This window comes from Chelon labrosus (assembly GCF_963514085.1).
Source record: "Chelon labrosus genome assembly, chromosome: 17".
NCBI classification, from domain to species: domain Eukaryota; kingdom Metazoa; phylum Chordata; class Actinopteri; order Mugiliformes; family Mugilidae; genus Chelon; species Chelon labrosus.
In genome coordinates, this window is record NC_140350.1 from 11,395,366 (window position 1) to 11,413,761 (window position 18,396).

Sequence of the window (18,396 nt, forward strand, 5' to 3'; positions counted from 1 at the left end):
TAAAGAATGTCTTCTCTGCATGGGAGACTTGGATAATTAAATGTCAGCCTCTTCACTTGGCTGACTTTTGAGTCTTTTTTTTTTTTTTTTTTTGAAGAGGATCCTGAGATCATCCACCACTTTTGTCTTTCACAGACATCCACATTCCCAGAATCTATCAAATTGTCGATTTGGTCTCTTCTAACGCTTCTGCAATTTCCTTTGTGGATTTCTTCCGTTTTTGTGGTTTCAGTTGCATACAAAGCTCCTTTGAAAGCATGGTGTGAGTTCACGCCTACAGTTTCTAAATACCCTTTAAGCTACTTAACTGATGAGGAAATAATGAAGGAATGCTCCACATCTGACCATTAAACAGCTTTTTAGTGGAATAATATTGCATAATGAATAGTGTTTTAACATGTATAGACCTAATTGTATACAATATAATCCTTGCATATTGTTTTTTTTTTTTTCTTATTTTATACCCTGACATTGGGTAACGGAATAGTGGGCAGTGATTACTTGTGTTACTAAAGCAGGGTGATGGCTACTGTATCCCATATACGCACGTTTTAAATACGTTCACATCTATATCCATATCTATTTTGCGTAGGTGCTAGACAACATTTAGCGGCTGTTCCTTATAAATTACTTTAGATACCACAGATGTCACAAACTAATGACGAGGCTACAACATTGTACGTTGTTGTGTATTAAACAAAGTGTACGGACTTGCACGTCTCATAATTTGCAGCTGCATTCGACGTTTTAATCGTGTGGGAAGTGGCTGATTTCATTTCTCCAACGCAATTCTGCAGAACACGGAGTTTACGCTGTCTGCAAGGTGTGAGGAAACACTATGGCATTGAACTTGTTTAGTTGGCTCCCAGTCCCTGCTGCTACTGCAAAATAATGTTCCTCTGAATAACTATTTCAGTATTAATCTAATTGTGTCATATAGTGTAAAAAAGCGATAATAAAAATCAGTAACAAGGCAACATTTTAATGCAGGACAATTAATTTTACTTAAGCTATTTTCAAAACAACACTTGAATGCAGGGAGATATTGTATAGGAGTGTGTTAATTTGCCTAGGGATATGAATACTTTTTCGCAATGCTGCTGATGTGCGAATTGATTAAATCATAATTACAGATTAAATGTAATGGCATTAAATATTTCAGTCTGAAGTCATGCCATTTTCCTAAAAGTGACTTTTGGTCACAAACCCTGCAGGAGAAAAAATTAGTAAAGCAGACCTAAAGCAGTATAAAATAATATTTAGTAGCATATGTCTGCTAGCCTTGCCTAAAGCTCACCTTGATCTGATCCAGCTTTTGTGATCATTTTCTATATTTGTTTTTTTGGTCAGATCTATAAGATCTGATCTTCAAATGCATACAGGATGGAGTCCAGCGGCTCATTCTGATAAGCAACAGTGTGATACAAAGACAGTAAAGGTGGCAAAGGAAGAGATTTCCTCATAAAAACATTTTAGAGAATTTTCAAATTCATTTTAATTGATAAAAATGACAAAAAAAACAAACAAAAAAAAAACACTTTCCATCCAACCTGCAGTCAAACGCAAAGCAATTTCCATTTCCTCTTTGTTTAAATAAGCGGTATGAGTGGCAGCATACACCGATCAGCCATAACACCGTGACCGTATGGTTGTAATCACTGATCAAATGAATGAATGAACACTGATCATCTAATTATCATGGCACCGGTCAGTGGGCGGGGTGTAATAGACAGCAAGTGAACATTTTGTCCTGGGACAAGCAGGAAAAATGAACAAGTGGAAGTACTGTAATGATTTTCAGAAGGGTCAAACGTGATGGCAAGACAAGTGGGTCAGAGCATCTCCAGAGGGACGTCTCTTGTTAGCAGCCTGCAGTGGTCAGTTCCTATCAAGAGTGGTTCATGGGAAGAAAAGCGTTGAACCGGTGACACGGCCGCACGTGGGGCACGAAGGCTGGCTAGCACAAGGGTCAAACTACAGGTCACATTTCTGAAAAAGTTCATGTTGGTTTAAACAGGAAGGTGTCAGAACACACGGTGCATCACAGGGTTTGTGTTGTAAGGGGGCTGAGCAGCTTCATATGAACATCAGCAATGGAAGAAGTTGGCGAATGCAGTTACACATAGCAGCAGGATTCAAGAAAACACCCCCCTTGCTGTTGCCATGAGGCTGTGCTTGGTCCACAACAATGTTCAGGTGGTGGCCCGTGTCAAAGAAACATCCACATTAAATCCAGGACCCTGATTTTCAAGAGGAACCCAATATCGTAATCGAGATCATCAGCGTTAAGTTATTTCACTGGTTGGTGGTTCTAATGTTGTGGCTGATTAGCGTAGAATTATTTACATTCAAAAATACTTCCAAAAACTATGTAACAGCAGCAGCTAGCCGCGCTAACCAAAGCTCAGGTTTGGTCAAGTATTCCAGTGTGAAAATATAAAACTATAACTTCGTATTAACCGAGCCCAACGAGCTAGGAAGTTTTACCTCTCCACTGGCCCCGTGGACGGGTCAGGGTCAACATAGGACAGGTCACAGCCAGGTCAGGGCTCAGGCTCAGCACTCTGCAGCGGGCCCTTGTGTTAGAATGGCGTCTTCCACAAAGGTACGCCAACAAGTTAGATGTGTGCTGGCTCTTAGCCCCGGGGGTTGCTTCAATTACCCCAAAGTAAAATTTAAAAAAACAAAAATAAATCATGTAGCTAATACAACAAAATGACAAATTAAAAACAAAAAGTTTTTTATTAACATTTTAGAAATATGACACACAGAAGGACAAAGCAGACCCAAAGCCCTGAGGCAAATCCTCCAGCGCTCCCCTCCCCCTCCCGCCCGTCATGTACAGGAAAAAAAAAAATATTTGTGCAAGAATGTGCACTACAAGGTGAGAAACGGTAAAGAACAGTGAAAAGACTAATGCATGACTTCTTCTAGCCGCTTATGAGACTTCTCTGGGAGTTTTGTCCACGCGTGAACAAAACACACTAAACAAACACTGATGGATTGTACTGGTGCATTGGCATCCGCAGAAAAGCTCATTCGTAATCTGGCCGGATCGGAGCGACGGAAATTTGATATGTGTTCCAACTTGGCAGCTCATTTTTAAACTAGTTCTCAGCCTACTCCGATAAGAAGAACATGATTAGTGGGGTGAGAGAGAAAAACAAAAAAAAAGGAACTCTAAACGTTGGTGATGGATGTATGGATGTCAAAGGGTGTGAAAGGTTGGAAAGCTCCCAAGTGAGAATGTCCCATCAAGAAAAGCAGACTTATCAAGCCCAAGAACAGGCTGCCTCATTATCTGCATCTTATATGGGATGCGTACTGATCCAAGCATTTCCAGTCATGCAGAGTATTTGGCAGCAGTCTCCATAATTTACACAGATTAGAGGAGATTTTGTCAGTTTTGTTCCTAAAAACTGAATGGACTAGTTTATAGATAACGATACGAGTCTCTACATTAACGATGCCTTTCATTTACGTTAATTTACTGCACGTCCGATACATGTTGTTAATCATCAGTATAATTAAACCCAATGTACTACAGGACTTCTGGAAATCTAATACATCAAATCATCCAAAGAACTCCCCGAAACCACCCTGGCTGTGACCATAACCAAGTACTTCACTTACTCAGCAAAGTTCAGACATGCACGCTGTGGTTGAAGATATTGGAGACAGAAGGAAAAGAAAGCAGAGAAGAACGGCATTCATCCATGTCAAATGTCTATAGTTTTTTTTTTTTTCTTTTTTAAACTGGTCAAACACTGTCTGACCAAACAAACAGGGCAATAAAGCCTGGGGAGAAAAAAAAAGAAGAAAGGAGGAACTTGAACATGTATACACCGTCAATAAATATAGTGATTTTTTGTTTTTTTTTGTTGTTTTTTTTTCACAGTTCCAGCTGTTATAATTCATCCTCTATGTGGTTTTCAGGTTGGGGCTTCTGTGTTGGTCCTAGAAATGAGGATAGAAGGAAAATAAGTGAATACTGGGTGTTTACGTAAACTGTTTAAAAGTAAAGAAAAGCATAACCTCTGGAGCGACGGTGGATAGGGCACACACACACACAAAAATAATCTGTTGCTACAGTGGATTAAGATCCGACCTGGGCAATCCGATCACGTGAAAGACAGGTGTGAACACCCCGCAGGACGCACTGAGATCTGATCTCTGACCACATTTGGAGGTGGTCTGGGTCGCATGTGTCCGCATTCCTTTGGTAGGTAGTGTGATGTCAGGGTTTATTTGCATACAGGGTCGCGAAACTGAGATCGGATCTGGATTTGCGTGTTAACGGCAGGTCTGAACGCGTGCACCAAAAGCTGGGTGCTTGCTATCGGATAGCCCCCGATCGGATCTTAAAGGGGAATTATTGTTTTTTTACAACCTCAAACTCAACGGGGAATAGCACTAGCGTATCATAACAAAATATTGGTGAAATGAACGAGTTTCGCGGCAGATAACGCGTTATTTAGAGGCTGCGTTTCGGTGCCCCAGTCACTCCCACTATATGGATATACGCAGATTTAAATATCGTCCAAACGACTCCAAATGACACCAGAGTTATATGGATGAGTAAACGATCATATTTTATGCCAGAAATAAGGTCCAGGTTGTAAAAAAAACAGTAGTTCCCCTTTAATGCAAGGTCTGAACAGGCCCGAAAAAAAGGCTGAAAGGAAAAGGAAGTCCACCACCTTTGCTGATCACGTTGTCAAAGTCACCGTCTGAATTTATCAGGTAAACCCACATTATAAAAGAAAATATCAAAATGTGTAACTACTGCTGATTGCATGAGATTTGAATATAAAGCCCCGTTGTAATGTAATAAAATATATTACATTCCTATGTAAGGTTTATTCATTTCAAGGACACGTAATTAGTAGGAGTGAAGATTTAAAAGCTTATTGTTGCAGCAGAAGTCAAGTAGAGATCATGTGGGGGGGGGACGGGGGGGGGGAACGGACATATCCTGAACTAGCACCCTGGAGGACTGACTCACACCTCGCCTGAACCTTACACAGTTCCAGGGTGAAGTAACAGAATGATTGACAAGCTAACGCCGTCCAGAGACAGCAGTAATATATAATCCATTTGTGCTGAGACTGACACCGGGTGAGCAATTCAGTTAAGTGGTGACTTCAGTTCAGAGCCTGCAGTTTGCGTTTCAATTATTTTGTCCAGCCTCTAAAGCTCTCCAGCATCATCAGCTACAGGTTTGCCAGACCGACCTGTAGTTGTCGTTTCTTCCGTGGGCTGCTCTGACGGGCTCTCTGACTCCGGTTGTGGAGTGCTCTCCACGGTGGGCGGGATGTCTCCAGGCTGCACCTCCTCTGGGTCTGGAGGAATGAAAACGTCACATTTTAATAAAATATTTTAATAAAGTTCTACTTCTTTTTGTCATTTGATAAAGAGGAGAACGACCGTCCCATGTGTGCTACCGCTTGACCCACCGCTCTTTGTATCCGTGCTCTCCTCTGTCGGAGGGATGACCTTTTCCTCAGCCGTACTGTTGGTTTTCTCAGAGCTTGTGCTGTTCTTGCTTTTGGCTTTAGCCTTGGGCTTAGCAAACTTCGCCTTGTTCAGCAAGTAGTTGACTTCTCGATCCAGCAGAGCCAGTTTGGACTCGATGTCTTTGGACAGCAGGATCGGCCGTTCCGTCAGGGAGCGCTTCTCCTGCTCTGCCAGCGTCTCGTTCTTCCACGTCTGCGGGACACAGATGTCACACATGAAGCAGAATGTACTCAGACCAAGGATAGCTAAATGAATCTGTGTGAAAACAGACTGTAGACTACATGCTTTTACAACATACACAGTGCCACACTACTGCACTAAAATTATAGTAGTGTACTAGATCAACAGTCACTGTAGTCACATGACAAGCAGCCTTGGCCCAACAATCACATGGCAGCTCAACTCGTATTTAACATTTTATATGGAGAAGAAAACAAGTCTCAACCTTGTGCAATACCGGAACAATTAACAATGAATAGGAAAACCTTATTCAATCAAATAAAATACTATGTGTGAGTAGTGTGAAAATAGTGAGAAGATAAAGATACAACATACCGTTGTGTCATTGATGACTTTCTCCAACATATTTAGCTCAACTTCAGTAAAGATCTGGTCGTCCTCCGGGATCATTCTGGCGCTCCTATAAGAAGAAAAACTCCTCAGTCATCACTACTGGCCCTCACCCACGCCCATATACAGCATATAACGCTTCGCGATGCCTCTCTGTTCTCACCTCAAGAAGAAGCTGGAGGTGTTGAGCAAGCTCTCCAAGGCATTGAGGCGGTCTGGCCACTTGCGCCGCTCCTCCACCCTGAAGAACATGTCCTTGCACAAGCTCTTCAGCTGAGACAGCTTCTCTCTCAGCTGCTTGGTGGTGGCCGCGTAGCCCTCCTCGTCCATCCACTCCGACGCCTCGCTCAGCTTGGCCGAGATCTGCTCCTTCTCCTCCTCGCTCACCACGCGCTGGTAATCCTCCTGGTACAGTTTGTCCTGGAGAGAGAAGACAAGGATAGTGGCTTTAGGAGTAGGCACAGGATTTATGAGATCTCCTTACTCTCAGAAAGGTTTCTATAATACTAATAATAATGAAAGCATAGCACAAAAATACATTTACTGTACGTTTACAGCAAGTGAGATTCCAGGAGCTTTCATAAGGCAGTGAACGGTGGTTTGGAGACTAATCTGTTGTTGCTGTGGAGAGCAGGCTCAAAGCCAGGCTCTCTGAGAAGCCAGCTAGTGGAAAGGTTGATTGTGTTGAGAAGGCAAGGGACAACCATATCCCAGTTTTCTAGTTAAGCATTTTAAAGGTCAGACATCAACAAGACTAGAGTAGAGAAACTGCCTAGAATTTTGTCGAGGTGTCTACGAATAAGGCGGGAGAAAATTCACAAAGGGTCAAATTTATCATCTTAAACTGATGTCAGCTTGTATTCTCTCTAATCACATACAGCACCCCTTGAGTTTCTTTGTTGATTGCTTACCTGCGTCTCAAAGATAAAAGCTTCCAGGCTGTTAAGTGTTTTTTCCCTCTCCTGTTTGGCCAGGTCTCTTTTTGTTAAATCCTGCAGCCTGAGAAAAGATACACATTCATGTTTTAATTGATAAAACCACGAGACAAACAAGGTGAGAACAAAGAGAAAGAAAGAAAGAAAAAAAATCTAAACTGCATTACTTCTTCGTAGAGGAAAGGAGGTCGTCGGGAGTGGGGTCGAGGATGTCGCTGATGACGAGCTCCACCGCGACGTCTTCGGAGATCTTGCTCTTCTTCTGAGGTTTGGCCGTCTTCTCCGCGTCCTTGTCCGCCTTATCTGCCTTATCCTCCGTTTTTTCAGATTTCTTGTCATCCTTTTCCTCCTTCACCAGAAAAGTTATGACAACTTTAGTCTACTCTGAAACAAACCTGCAGAGGCTAGTCTCCCTTAAATATACATTTTCGCCAAGTGCTATTGATAATTTAGAACCACTGACGGTCTACATTAGCTTCTGAATTCACAAGTGTGTCAGGAAAAGTATGAACGGCAGATGTCACCTTGGCCTCAGTCTTGCCGCCTGCCTCCTCCGTCTTCTCCTGGCTTTCCTTTTCGCCCTCAGGTTTCTCTGGATCGTCTTTCTTCTCCTTGGCGTCCTCCTCCTTCTGGCCCTCCTCCTTCTGGCCCTCCTCCTTGCCGTCCTTTGCAGGCTCTGGAGGCACTTCCTCCTCGTCCTGGACACACCAAAATCCATCATCAAATCAACAACGTTATACATTCACAGCGCTGCCCGACACTTTAAGTTGTTACTTCTTTTGCACAGCACTGTCATTGTTAGTGTCAAATCTAGAATCAAGTTCCTGATGATCAGTTTAGGTCAGGTGTGGTGCTCTACCTGGACAGGTTCGGTCACATTTAAGGTAGGTTCTGAAGATCCTCCTCCAAACAAGGTGGAGATTGTGTTGCCCAGTTCTGAAACACAGCAAATTATTGACTCAGGTGAAGAATAATGATTTATGAATACACTATATGAGCGGCCAAATCAACAGGGAGGTACATTATGAGAAAAAAGCCTGGGTGCCGACAGAAAACAAGGATGATGGATGATCGCAGAATCCTTTCTATGGTAAGAAAAAGCACGACTTTGGATTTTGCCACCTCTGAAATGTTAGCGCCACTCAATTAACACCGACTGTGTGGTTGTGTTTGCAAAACCTACTAGTTAAAGTGGATTCCTCTTCTTTCTCTTCCACAATGGTTTCAAAGACAGACTCAACCTGTGGATGAAAATGTAAACAATCAAATATTAACTTCACACACTGGTGCAAACAAAAATAGCTGGTTTTAAATATGGTATAAAACATTGGTCTGAATTTTATTGATCTCCTTTGCGAGAGCACATTATCACATGATTTTGGCTGAGATATCAATTGATCTCACTGTTCTCAACTTGTTGTCCTGAAGTCCTTACAACAAGAAGCAATTTATCCATCATCATCATCTGTATATCCAGACACAAGGTTGTTCTTTTGATAGTTTTCATAGAACACAGTATTTGTCAAAACCACTGATAGTGTAACTGACCCGATCCAGCAGAAGAACTCCACTTTCATCCATGTTGAAATGAGCTTTGATTCCTTTTGACTCGGCATCTGCGTGTTTCTGAAAGCTGCTGCCCACTCCAGACAGCTTCACCGTGGTCAGGTTCAGAGAGCCGAACACACTGCAGCAAACAACCCAGGAGGGAAGATGAGGCTTTCACTCAAACGCAATTTGATCAAAAACACAATGATAGCTGAAAGTGCAGCTGAATACACCTTTTTTTTTGTAATCTGAATTAAGTCAGATACATATATATATTAGGGCAGCAAGAAATGATGTTTCTTTCAATTGATTCAAATGATACTATTCAACAAAAGTATTTTGTTTACGAGTTTACAGTCACCAGTTAACCACACATGCACGTCTATGAGAGGAAACACAAGCAGACAGAACATGGAAACTCAGCACAGAAAGACCCCAGCTAGCCGGCAGATTTGAACCTTGGAAGTTTTAATTACTGCCCTCTGCAGGACACAGTTCTACCTCTCAAGCGTCAGGGTCCTTGTTTAATGAATTTCTGCCTATTTGATGATTGAGTGTGGGCTTTTTCAAGAAACACAGATGTTTCTAGGTATTCAACACAAAGAAATGTAATGATGTCAAGAGTCATTGCAGCTCCAATACATATATATTAAGCATATACATATATACAGTATGTACTTGATTAAAGTTAATACGTTAATAACGCAAATTCCTTTTAATGCCACTAATTTTTTATCTACGTCGGACGAATGCATGTACGCTCTGTTAATATGACGTCGGCCTGCACCATAGTTTGGGAAATCTAAATTGACAAATATCCCAAACATCCCAGATGAAGAAGAAAGCAAGCGGATACAAACAAACTAGCAGAAACTAGCCCTCCGAGAGCAGACCAAGGAGGATGAATGAAACAGATGCAGCATATCTTTTGAGCATGCAGTCAGTGCCTTTGAGGTTCTTCTGGAGAATATTTGTCATTGTGTTGCAAAGATACCATACATCTACATGAACAGTAGTAAAAATGTGCAAAATATCCCTTTAAGGTACATTAAGAACAGATTTCAAAACAAGCCATTAGCATTAATTGCCTCTTAACGACGTAAAACATGAGATTTTTTCTCTCTTTCTTCTGTCTGTACCCGGCTGGCCTTAGGCAGATGGGTCCCTCCATATGAGCTGGGTTCTGCTCGAGGTTTCTTCCTGTTAAAAGGGAGTTTTTCCTTGCCACCGTTGCCTTCAGGCTTGCTCTGGGGGTTCCAGGCCGGGTTTTTGTAAAGCGTCTTGAGACGATTTGTATTGTTATTGACGCTATATAAATAAAATTGAATTGAATTGAATTGAATTAATGGCAATTAAACATTTTAATCTATTCTCAGCCTTAAAATATACTGAGTATATGTGAATTAATTTGTGTGCAGACCAAAAAATGTTTTTTTGAGAGCTCACAGAAGCAGAAAAAGCAAAAGCCAACCTGAGGTCTTCCTGACTCAAGAAGCTGAGGTCTCCGTAGTTGATGTAGAATTCAAAGTCGTCGTTGTAGCGGTTGAATGTGATGACCTTCCGCTGGGGGTAAGGTGCCATCCTCTGGAACAAGATGCGTTTGTTGTGTTTCAGGTTTTTGACTCCCTCCTCCTCCATCTCCCGGGTGAACTCCACCTAACAGAATGAAACATGACCTGGTTAGCCTCAGTGTGTGTTCAGGAATTTATTTATTTTTTTTCATCAAATTCTGCAAAAGTGGAGAAAATGCTCTGTATCCTATCTCCCCAAAAAATATATTATACCAAAGACCCCCAGTTTCTCCACCAGGTATTAATAAAGTCCTTTCATCAAAGCTATCAGAAAATTAAAAAGTCCTGTTATTTAAATGAATTCCCAGCAGCATAAGGTGCATAAGGTAGTGAATGACCTCCACTGACCTGAATGGGGAAGACAGCTGCGTCTCGGACCAGGAAGGGTTTGACTTTGAAGGCCTTGCTGAGGGCAGCAGCCTGGTACACAGCACCCATGGTCGCTGCCTCATCTGCATTGATGTTCTTCCCCAGCTCCTCTCTGCAGCAGAAAACACACAGTTACAAGGGCATTTCTAACTACGTCTCAACCTTAACTATGTTGAATTAAAGCTGTGGAACAGTGTCATTTTCACTTATTTACAGATTTCAAAAGTGAAACTTTAAAATCAGTAAAACATCTTTATGCTGACACTTACTTTCCCACAGCTTTGAGCAGCACTTCCTGAACCTTGGGGACTCGTGTGGCACCGCCTACTAGAATCACTTGCTCAATTTCCTCCTGTTGAAAGAAATACAACGGCAGTAAATTACTAATTCATATTTCATTTTGTCACAGGACAACATTGCTTGTGTACGTCTTTTTCTTAGTCTTTTTTATCAAAGAAATAAGAACTATACAGGTCTGCAACTCTAGGTGGCCCAATTTCCTAACCTGTATCATTAAAGCTTCAAAACATTATAGTCAGAATGAAAATAAAAAAAGAAACATAGATGGTATGCCTAAAACGTTTGTGGTTATATGCACCAACCAGGCATAACATTATGACCACCTTCCTAATATTGTGTAGGTCTCCCTTGTGCCTCCAAAACAGTTGTGACTCATCAGAGAATGGACATGGGCCTTCTGAGGGTGTCCTGTGGTGTCTGGCAACAGAATGTTGTTATTGGGGGCCTTTGGGTCCTATGGGTTGAGGCGAGGCGCCTCTGTGGATCATCCCACACATACTTGATCAGTTTGGGATCTAGTGAATTTGGAGGCCAGGTCAACACCTTGTGCTGTTCTTCGTGTTTTTTTATTTGAGTTGTCCCTAAACCGTTTTTTGTCTGCATCCTGCTGGGTATGGCTGCTGCCATCAAGGAGTGTCATTGCTATGGGGTGGGGGTGCCTGGTCTGGTCTAGGTGGGTGGTAACATCCACAAGAACGCCAGGTCCAAAGGTTTCCCAGCAGAACATTGTATTGTCACAAAATGGTCTCCTGTCAGTGGTCATAATGTTGTGGCTGATCGGTGTATGAATGAAGAAACTGATCTCAACTGAATGCTAAATTGTCATAGTCTGATGTGACATTTCTGCCCACCGCTGTTGTACAACATAATAAGTCATGCTTCCTTCAGTAACGACACCATATCATGTAGACAGAGGTCTGTAGTCAATAGGACTTCTTATTCAATCAAGCTGGTCTGCAGCGACCAACAATCTAATCTCACCACCGGAAACATGACACTTGCACCTCATTCGGCCCTGTGGGACGACCAAGCTGTATTTCATAAGTCATGCAGAGTGAATACTGACCAGCTTCATTTCTGAGGTAGCGAGGGCATCCTCCACTGGACGAGGCACTCTTTCAAAGAGGTCAGCACACAGCTCTTCAAACTCGGCTCTGGTCACCTTAGCTTTGAAGTCGATGTCGTCCATCAAACCTTCCACCTGAAATAGAGAAATGACTTATTTATTATATAGGTACTGTGTCCAGTGGCTGATCTATGCTACTGATCTGATTCTATCATAGAAGCACCAAGAAGAATTTCTAAGACAAAGTGTTTTTTATAGAATTAAAATGAAAACGTCAGAGTGGCATGCACTCGGTATGATGGTAATCCTGGCATGCAACGTTCCAGCGAGATACACAACCAGCAAGATGAACGAAGGCTTAAGGTTTCATGTCTCCAGACTTACCTGGGCCATGAAGTCCACATTTGCGCTAAGCACAGTTTTGAGCCTCTGAGCTTCTTTCAGGAGCTTGGCCATGGCCCGGTGGTTCTCCCTCACATCTTTCTTGCTCTTCTTCTGCTCATTGAACAGTTTGGCCAGGTGGTCCCGGAGTCGCAGGTCCATCTCAAAACCCCCCAGGGTACGATCAAACCTGGAACCGGAAAAGCATCGACGTGAAGAAACGGGTATTTTTCACCACAATCAACACGCACTGGTTTAGAAGCTGCTTTAACATCCAAGTCTACTGAGGTATGTACTATATGTTCTGTGGTATTCTTTCAGGGCCTGTGCCTTGGAGCCAGACAGATCGCTGAAAAGAGTGAACAATGTGACCTCCAGCAGATAAGAAGTATAAAACAGATCTACGCTGTGTACTCTCAATGCTTGATGCTTTGTCTGTGCTTGGAGCCCATTTGCAGATGTTGGATTAAACACACAGAAAGACCCGAGTGTTCTGATTTCTCAGTTTCCAACAGAAATCTCCACCACATTCATTAAGTGTGGAAAGCGAGGGCTTTGATGGCTCAGACAGGACGGCACACTGTATTAAAGTTTGCACCGCCGCAACAAAAACACCCAAACAAAGCCAGACGCTGCAACACAATACTGAAAATTCTTCTTTCAGAATCCTCTCTCAGCAGTTTAGATGTGCATCATAAGTTAGTTACCATGGTGATTGACCTCATTTGAGTGAGCTTGCTTTGATATACTATTAAACCTATGATTCACCTATGGAGCCCGGTACCTGCCATGGTGCAACCTCTAGGTTCAGAAGATCAAATCAAAAAATGTCAACAACCTGCTATTGGACAGTCGGTACGCTAGAATGAAAATGACTCATAAAAAGCACCGAGTTCACCAGTACAGTGACGTGAAGTAATAAAGAGCCCATTGTCATTTTCACTATGTTTGCCTAAGGTTATTATTATGATAAGTAAAGACTAATCCCAGCTGTCATAGGGCGAGAGGCAGGGCACACCCTGGACAGGTTGCCAGTCTATCGCAGGGCTAACACAGAGAGACAGACAACCATTCACATTCACACCTACGGCCAATTTAGAATCACCAGTGAACCGTGGGAGGAAGCTGGAGTACCCGGAGAGAACCCACGCAGACACAGGGAGAAACACGCAAACTCCACACAGAAAGACCCAGTCGGCCGATGGATTTGAACCCAGAACCTTCTTGCTGTGAGGCATCAGTGCGAAACAACACATCACTGTGTGGTTTCATCATCTTATTTAAAACACTTCCCACATCACTTATTTGAGACCACAGTAGGCCGTTCATTCATTACGGAGGCAGCGTTCTCCGTAGCTATGCCACTTGCTCAATCAATGAACTCACCCAACACCTCGGATCTGTAACTGGGGCTGCGTGCCAGACTCCTTGGTTTTGACCGTCTGGTAGGTGACGATGGTGGCTGTCGTGCTCCCGGAGCCCATGTCATAAAACATTATATTCTGAAAGGGAAATCAAAGATGACAGGGAGATTAGGCTTTTACCACTTTGCAGTCACTCATCATCTGAGTTTGCTTTCCTACACCGTCATGTTGATAGTGACACATTCACAAATATCAGCTTCTCACCGAGTACTCCTACAGTAAATGTGTAGTTTGTCAACTTGACGTCCCCACCTTGTCCACGTATTTCAGCAGTGGTTCTTACTAAGGATGTTAGTGTTTTAAAACAACTTAAAATATACAGGTTCTTTAAACGTCTTCCTCAAACAGCTAGGCACTGTGGTTTGAAGCAAATGTTAAACCGGCTAAAAGTGCATATTTTCACGTTAATCCACAGTGTTTAAGGCTGCAAAATGGTGTAAATGGAAATAAACTACAGTGTGCACGTTGACTGTGATAAGGATGTTGCCCAGCGGACCAGTGTGACTCATTTTGGATAAAAGGAGCTCTGTGGCACAGATTAAGGTGAAAAGTAACGAGGAATGCCAGGCGAGGTTGGAGGATGGTTGCCTGCACGAGTTACGCATGCGTTAGGCAATCAAAATCCTTTTCACTAGCCATAACTTGTTTTGCCTAGAAACACCTGAGGGTTTGACTTATACCTGGAACAATCACCGAACCATGAGATTCTATTGTAATGGAAACGTTCACTCCTCCAGGAAACAGGACAAACCTTTGATACGACTTAGTACGTTCAGCTTGTTGGTCCTAAAATGTTTTTGTGTGTGTGTCTGTATCAGGCTGCATCCCACTGGGGATGGCTGCTGCCATCAAGGAGTGTCATTGCTACGGGGTGGGGGTGTCTGGTCTGGACTGGTCTAGGTGGGTGGTGCATGTCTTAGTAACGTCCACATGAATGCCAGGTCCAAAAGTTTCTCAGCAGAACAAGATAGTCAGTGTTATTTACTTCCCCTGTCAGTGGTCATAATGTTGTGGCTGATCGGTGTACTTTACTAAGTAAAGGTTAAGAGAAATGACGATGTCACTCAATTTTGCAACTAATTAGACATTAGCTCGTTAACATGCTGTAATCATTTGTAAACAGACACTTTGACCCTGTTGCTATGGTTACCCACTGTACATACAGGCTGAGTCAGTACATTTACAGACACCCTGCAACCTGTTAAGAATTTAGTATTAACAGGCCCAGACTTAATATTTTTGTAATACTCAAACAATAAATATTAGTGGAAATCACACATTAGCATTTGGAAGTTAAGCTGAATGCTCACCTTAGCCGTGCTGTCAATATCTTTCCTCCTGAAGACCCCGTAGTTCAAGGCCACAGCTGTGTTGTCGTTGATAAGCTGGAGCACCTTTAGACCTGCCATCTGTGCAGCCTGCAGAACTGCCCTGCGCTCTGCCTGGTTGAAAAAGGCCGGGACGGTGATCACTGCATCTTTGATTGGTTGTTCTGTGAATTAGAGATATTATTAGGAGAGACGGCAAAAGAAAAAAAATAAAATAAATAAAATGTGACGGATATTGCATTTCGTTCAATGATACATCTTTTTTTCCCCCCCATTCAGACAAAGTCACCTGCAAAATCTTGAGCCAGTCCACGGGAATAATTGAGCACCATCCCAATGAGCTCCTCAGGTGTGTACTGCATTTCTCTGGCAGAAAAAAATAAATAAAACAAAATTAAATATATTTAATGTGTCTGACTAGAACAGTGCTATTTCAGAGTTTGTCTCTATAATCAGTTGATCACTTCTTTGCAGGTGATGCTGTAGAACTGACGTCTCCGTAACAACTGCTGCAGTACCGCTAGTACAGTACCACATTGTCAGTCATAGTGTGAATACATAGCCCTGATCATAAGGAACAAATGTGTTTTCAAATGTGAAATATAACATATATCCACAGAGGACGGCGCATAATATTACGTTAACATACAGTACTGTACCATGGAGAGACTAAAAGTTTTTAAAGTCTTCATCTTGCAGTGGAATAGACAAAATATTACATTTATTCAAGTACTGTATGATGGAGAAAAGTAGCAGAGGACAATAAACAGACTTACTCTGAGTTTTTAAAGTAAACTGTGCCTCTCACTGGGTCCTCCTGCAGCTGGTGCTCGGGGAAACGTTTCTGGTAGAGCTCCACCTGGAGGTTGCTGTGCTTTTTACCCAGGAGGCTTTGGAGATGTCTATAAACAGTTTTGGGATTCTTCACCGACTGAAATATTGTAAACCACATGTGACCATTAAAAGCATGTAAAAGGAAAAGAAGCAGATCGGTTAAGACTCAGATGATTGTGTCATTTGGGATATTTGAGAAGAAGCCATACCACTCCTAGTGCACTGTCTCCAAAAAGCCTCTCATTCTCCTTGAGACATACAGCTATGGGTGTTTTCCTCCTCGACTCCCTGAGGAAAAAGACAAAAGACGTTGTGGTGATTTATTTGTTTTGTCCAACAATTTAGAAAGAGAAAAGAAACGATTCCCTTCTGTTAACTCCCAAGCGACTATATAAGACGCATGACGAAGACAGATGCTCATACTCACTTGTTGAGGGCAATCTCCATGGGCACACCTGGTTTCACTATTGCTATTTTCATCCACTCGCTGCCCATGTCAACAGACATGACAGCCACGGTCGCTGAAAACATAGAGACGGTGGCGTTACCGAAGACGTCAAGGGAGACAGGCAGTCAGACGCCGACCAACAACAACGGGCAGCACGTATTGTAACGTGCTGATGAATCGCATTACCTGTGTGAGAAGGCAACATTGCCAGGACAAGGCAGAAGAAAGCGAGCGGCGCCAGCTTCCTACCCGCCATGGTGACCTGTGAAGATGAACAAACTGAAAAAAACAATACAGTCGACTGAATCTTTCTCCATATGGCAAACATTTATCTAATCTTGGTTGTTGCACCTGTGCTGTGTGGTACTAGAGGAGCTGGAAAGACAAAAGTGCTCTTGATGCTTCACACCCCAACATTAATAAGGGGAGGTGCATCATCCTCTTCAAGCAAGGTCAGTGGGTCACAGCTGGGCAGCGCTGTGGCCTTTGAGCAAGGATATGCAAAGCAGCCAGTGCACCTGATCCCCACCCACATAGGTGCAGACAGTTTCCAAACACGTGGCATTAATATAATAGTCAGGGCTAGAGCTTTAATGGGGAAACTGAACCGCAGCGTGTAACGACAAGCGGAAACTGTGGGTTTCATTTCAAATTCTGCAAGATGTGTAGCCAGAGCATAACATTCAAATTGAAAACATCACAAAGAGCAGCAGTGCCCCTTTAGCTCCTAAATAACTAAAGGTGTGCTGGCTAGACGCAACACAAGTCACTGATGTAATGCAGCTAAGTTAGGACTAAACAATCACTGTTTAGCATTACACTCACAACCAGCTTAATTCAACCACACGTGCGGACCATCTGTGGACCTTTCCAGATAATACGCTAGCACTGTCGAGCAGGAAGACACAGCACTAGAATAAGTTGACAGCTACTGTTAGCTAGCTCGCTGTCTAACAACCATCAATATGAGAGCATGACTGACACATTGTGCTGCTGTGCCAGGGGACTCTTACCTTTCTTCCGCCGGCACAAACTGAAATGTGAAAGGGGGGTAACTAGCAGGCTGTGCTCTCTCTCTGGGCGGATTCTCCGGCTCGTTTTCGCTGGTTGCTTCACAGCTTCTTTGTTGCCCACACTTTGTAGTTTTGGTTCCCCTTATCACCGGCTTGCTCTCAGCGGTCGGGCCCGGAACGCGGCGTCACCTCATTGGATCCACTGAAGCCGCTACCGGGGAAGAAAAAAAATATTGTAAAGTTAGCGTCAACTAAATGTACTGCTTCCGGTTAGCGTCTAAAAGACACGCCGTGCGCTAACACAGAGGCAGACTAGAGCTATGGACCGTAGACATCTTAGTAAGACCACTGCGCATTTATGAAAACAAAATAAAAACAAAACGCTTGTCATTTAACAAGGAAACCCGTCATTCACCGAACAGCGTGTGTCTATTTTGCTAACGCAAACGCTTCCGTGCTCTTATTGTGAAAGGGACACGTACTCGCTTCCGGTGGTTAACTTCAACTGACTTGTAGCCTGGTGCAACCACCAGAAACGACCCTTCAATTCAGAGCCCCGCCCAGCTGGTTCCACGCACTGCCCCGTGATTGGTCCACGTGAGGTGAGCGACGCCAAAAAACGACTCTGGCTAGATCTAATTGGTCCACGTCCAGATAGTGGGCGTACACCGAGTGACGACATTTCCTACGTCCCAGTCTCAGCACAATACAGCATATGACCCTGAAATTAATTTATTCAGTTGATTTTAATGTTAAATGTCCTGTTATTATGATAATCAACAAGCGTAAAGTGTAGTTTTCAGGTGAGAACCACAGCCTGTGTAACTGTACAAACTTGGCTGATATCAAAATGTGTTTAAATAAATTTAAATCACAATATTTATTAGTTATTAGATGACTCAATAAGCTTATTAGCAGTAATGTATGTTTTCTATCATGCTAAACGTGATGGCAGGACCCTCAAATAATTTTTGCTACCTTCACAAAATGCATCTGTGTGTTACCGATGATGGAGTTAAGTGTAAAGCTTTTAAAGGAAAGAAAACAACAGACGCGTAGTGAAGCTGACATCACAGGGTAATAAAGATAATC

General features: G+C 42.8%; 1 protein-coding gene across 2 annotated transcripts; it reads right to left on the reverse strand.

Moving 5' to 3' along the window:
• Window positions 1-2,845: 2,845 nt before the first annotated feature.
• hyou1 (hypoxia up-regulated 1) lies at window positions 2,846-18,325 on the reverse strand. 2 transcript variants are annotated; one of them, XM_084564890.1, is made up of 24 exons: window positions 17,305-18,325; window positions 16,478-16,553; window positions 16,271-16,364; window positions 16,053-16,131; window positions 15,786-15,940; window positions 15,299-15,375; window positions 14,992-15,173; window positions 13,644-13,759; window positions 12,261-12,447; window positions 11,877-12,011; window positions 10,780-10,862; window positions 10,490-10,622; window positions 10,042-10,226; window positions 8,571-8,709; window positions 8,206-8,263; window positions 7,882-7,958; window positions 7,547-7,720; window positions 7,190-7,371; window positions 6,999-7,086; window positions 6,251-6,507; window positions 6,073-6,157; window positions 5,457-5,709; window positions 5,235-5,342; window positions 2,846-3,957 (listed from the first exon to the last, which is right to left on the reverse strand). In XM_084564890.1, the coding sequence occupies exons 2-24, from the start codon at window positions 16,545-16,547 to the stop codon at window positions 3,908-3,910; spliced, it is 2,967 nt and encodes a 988-aa protein (XP_084421016.1). In that variant the 5' UTR covers window positions 16,548-16,553; window positions 17,305-18,325; the 3' UTR covers window positions 2,846-3,907. The 2 variants fall into 2 exon arrangements, with proteins under 2 accessions (XP_084421016.1, XP_084421017.1); XM_084564891.1 differs by having other exon boundaries at window positions 16,478-16,570.
• Between the last annotated feature and the right edge of the window lie 71 nt (window positions 18,326-18,396).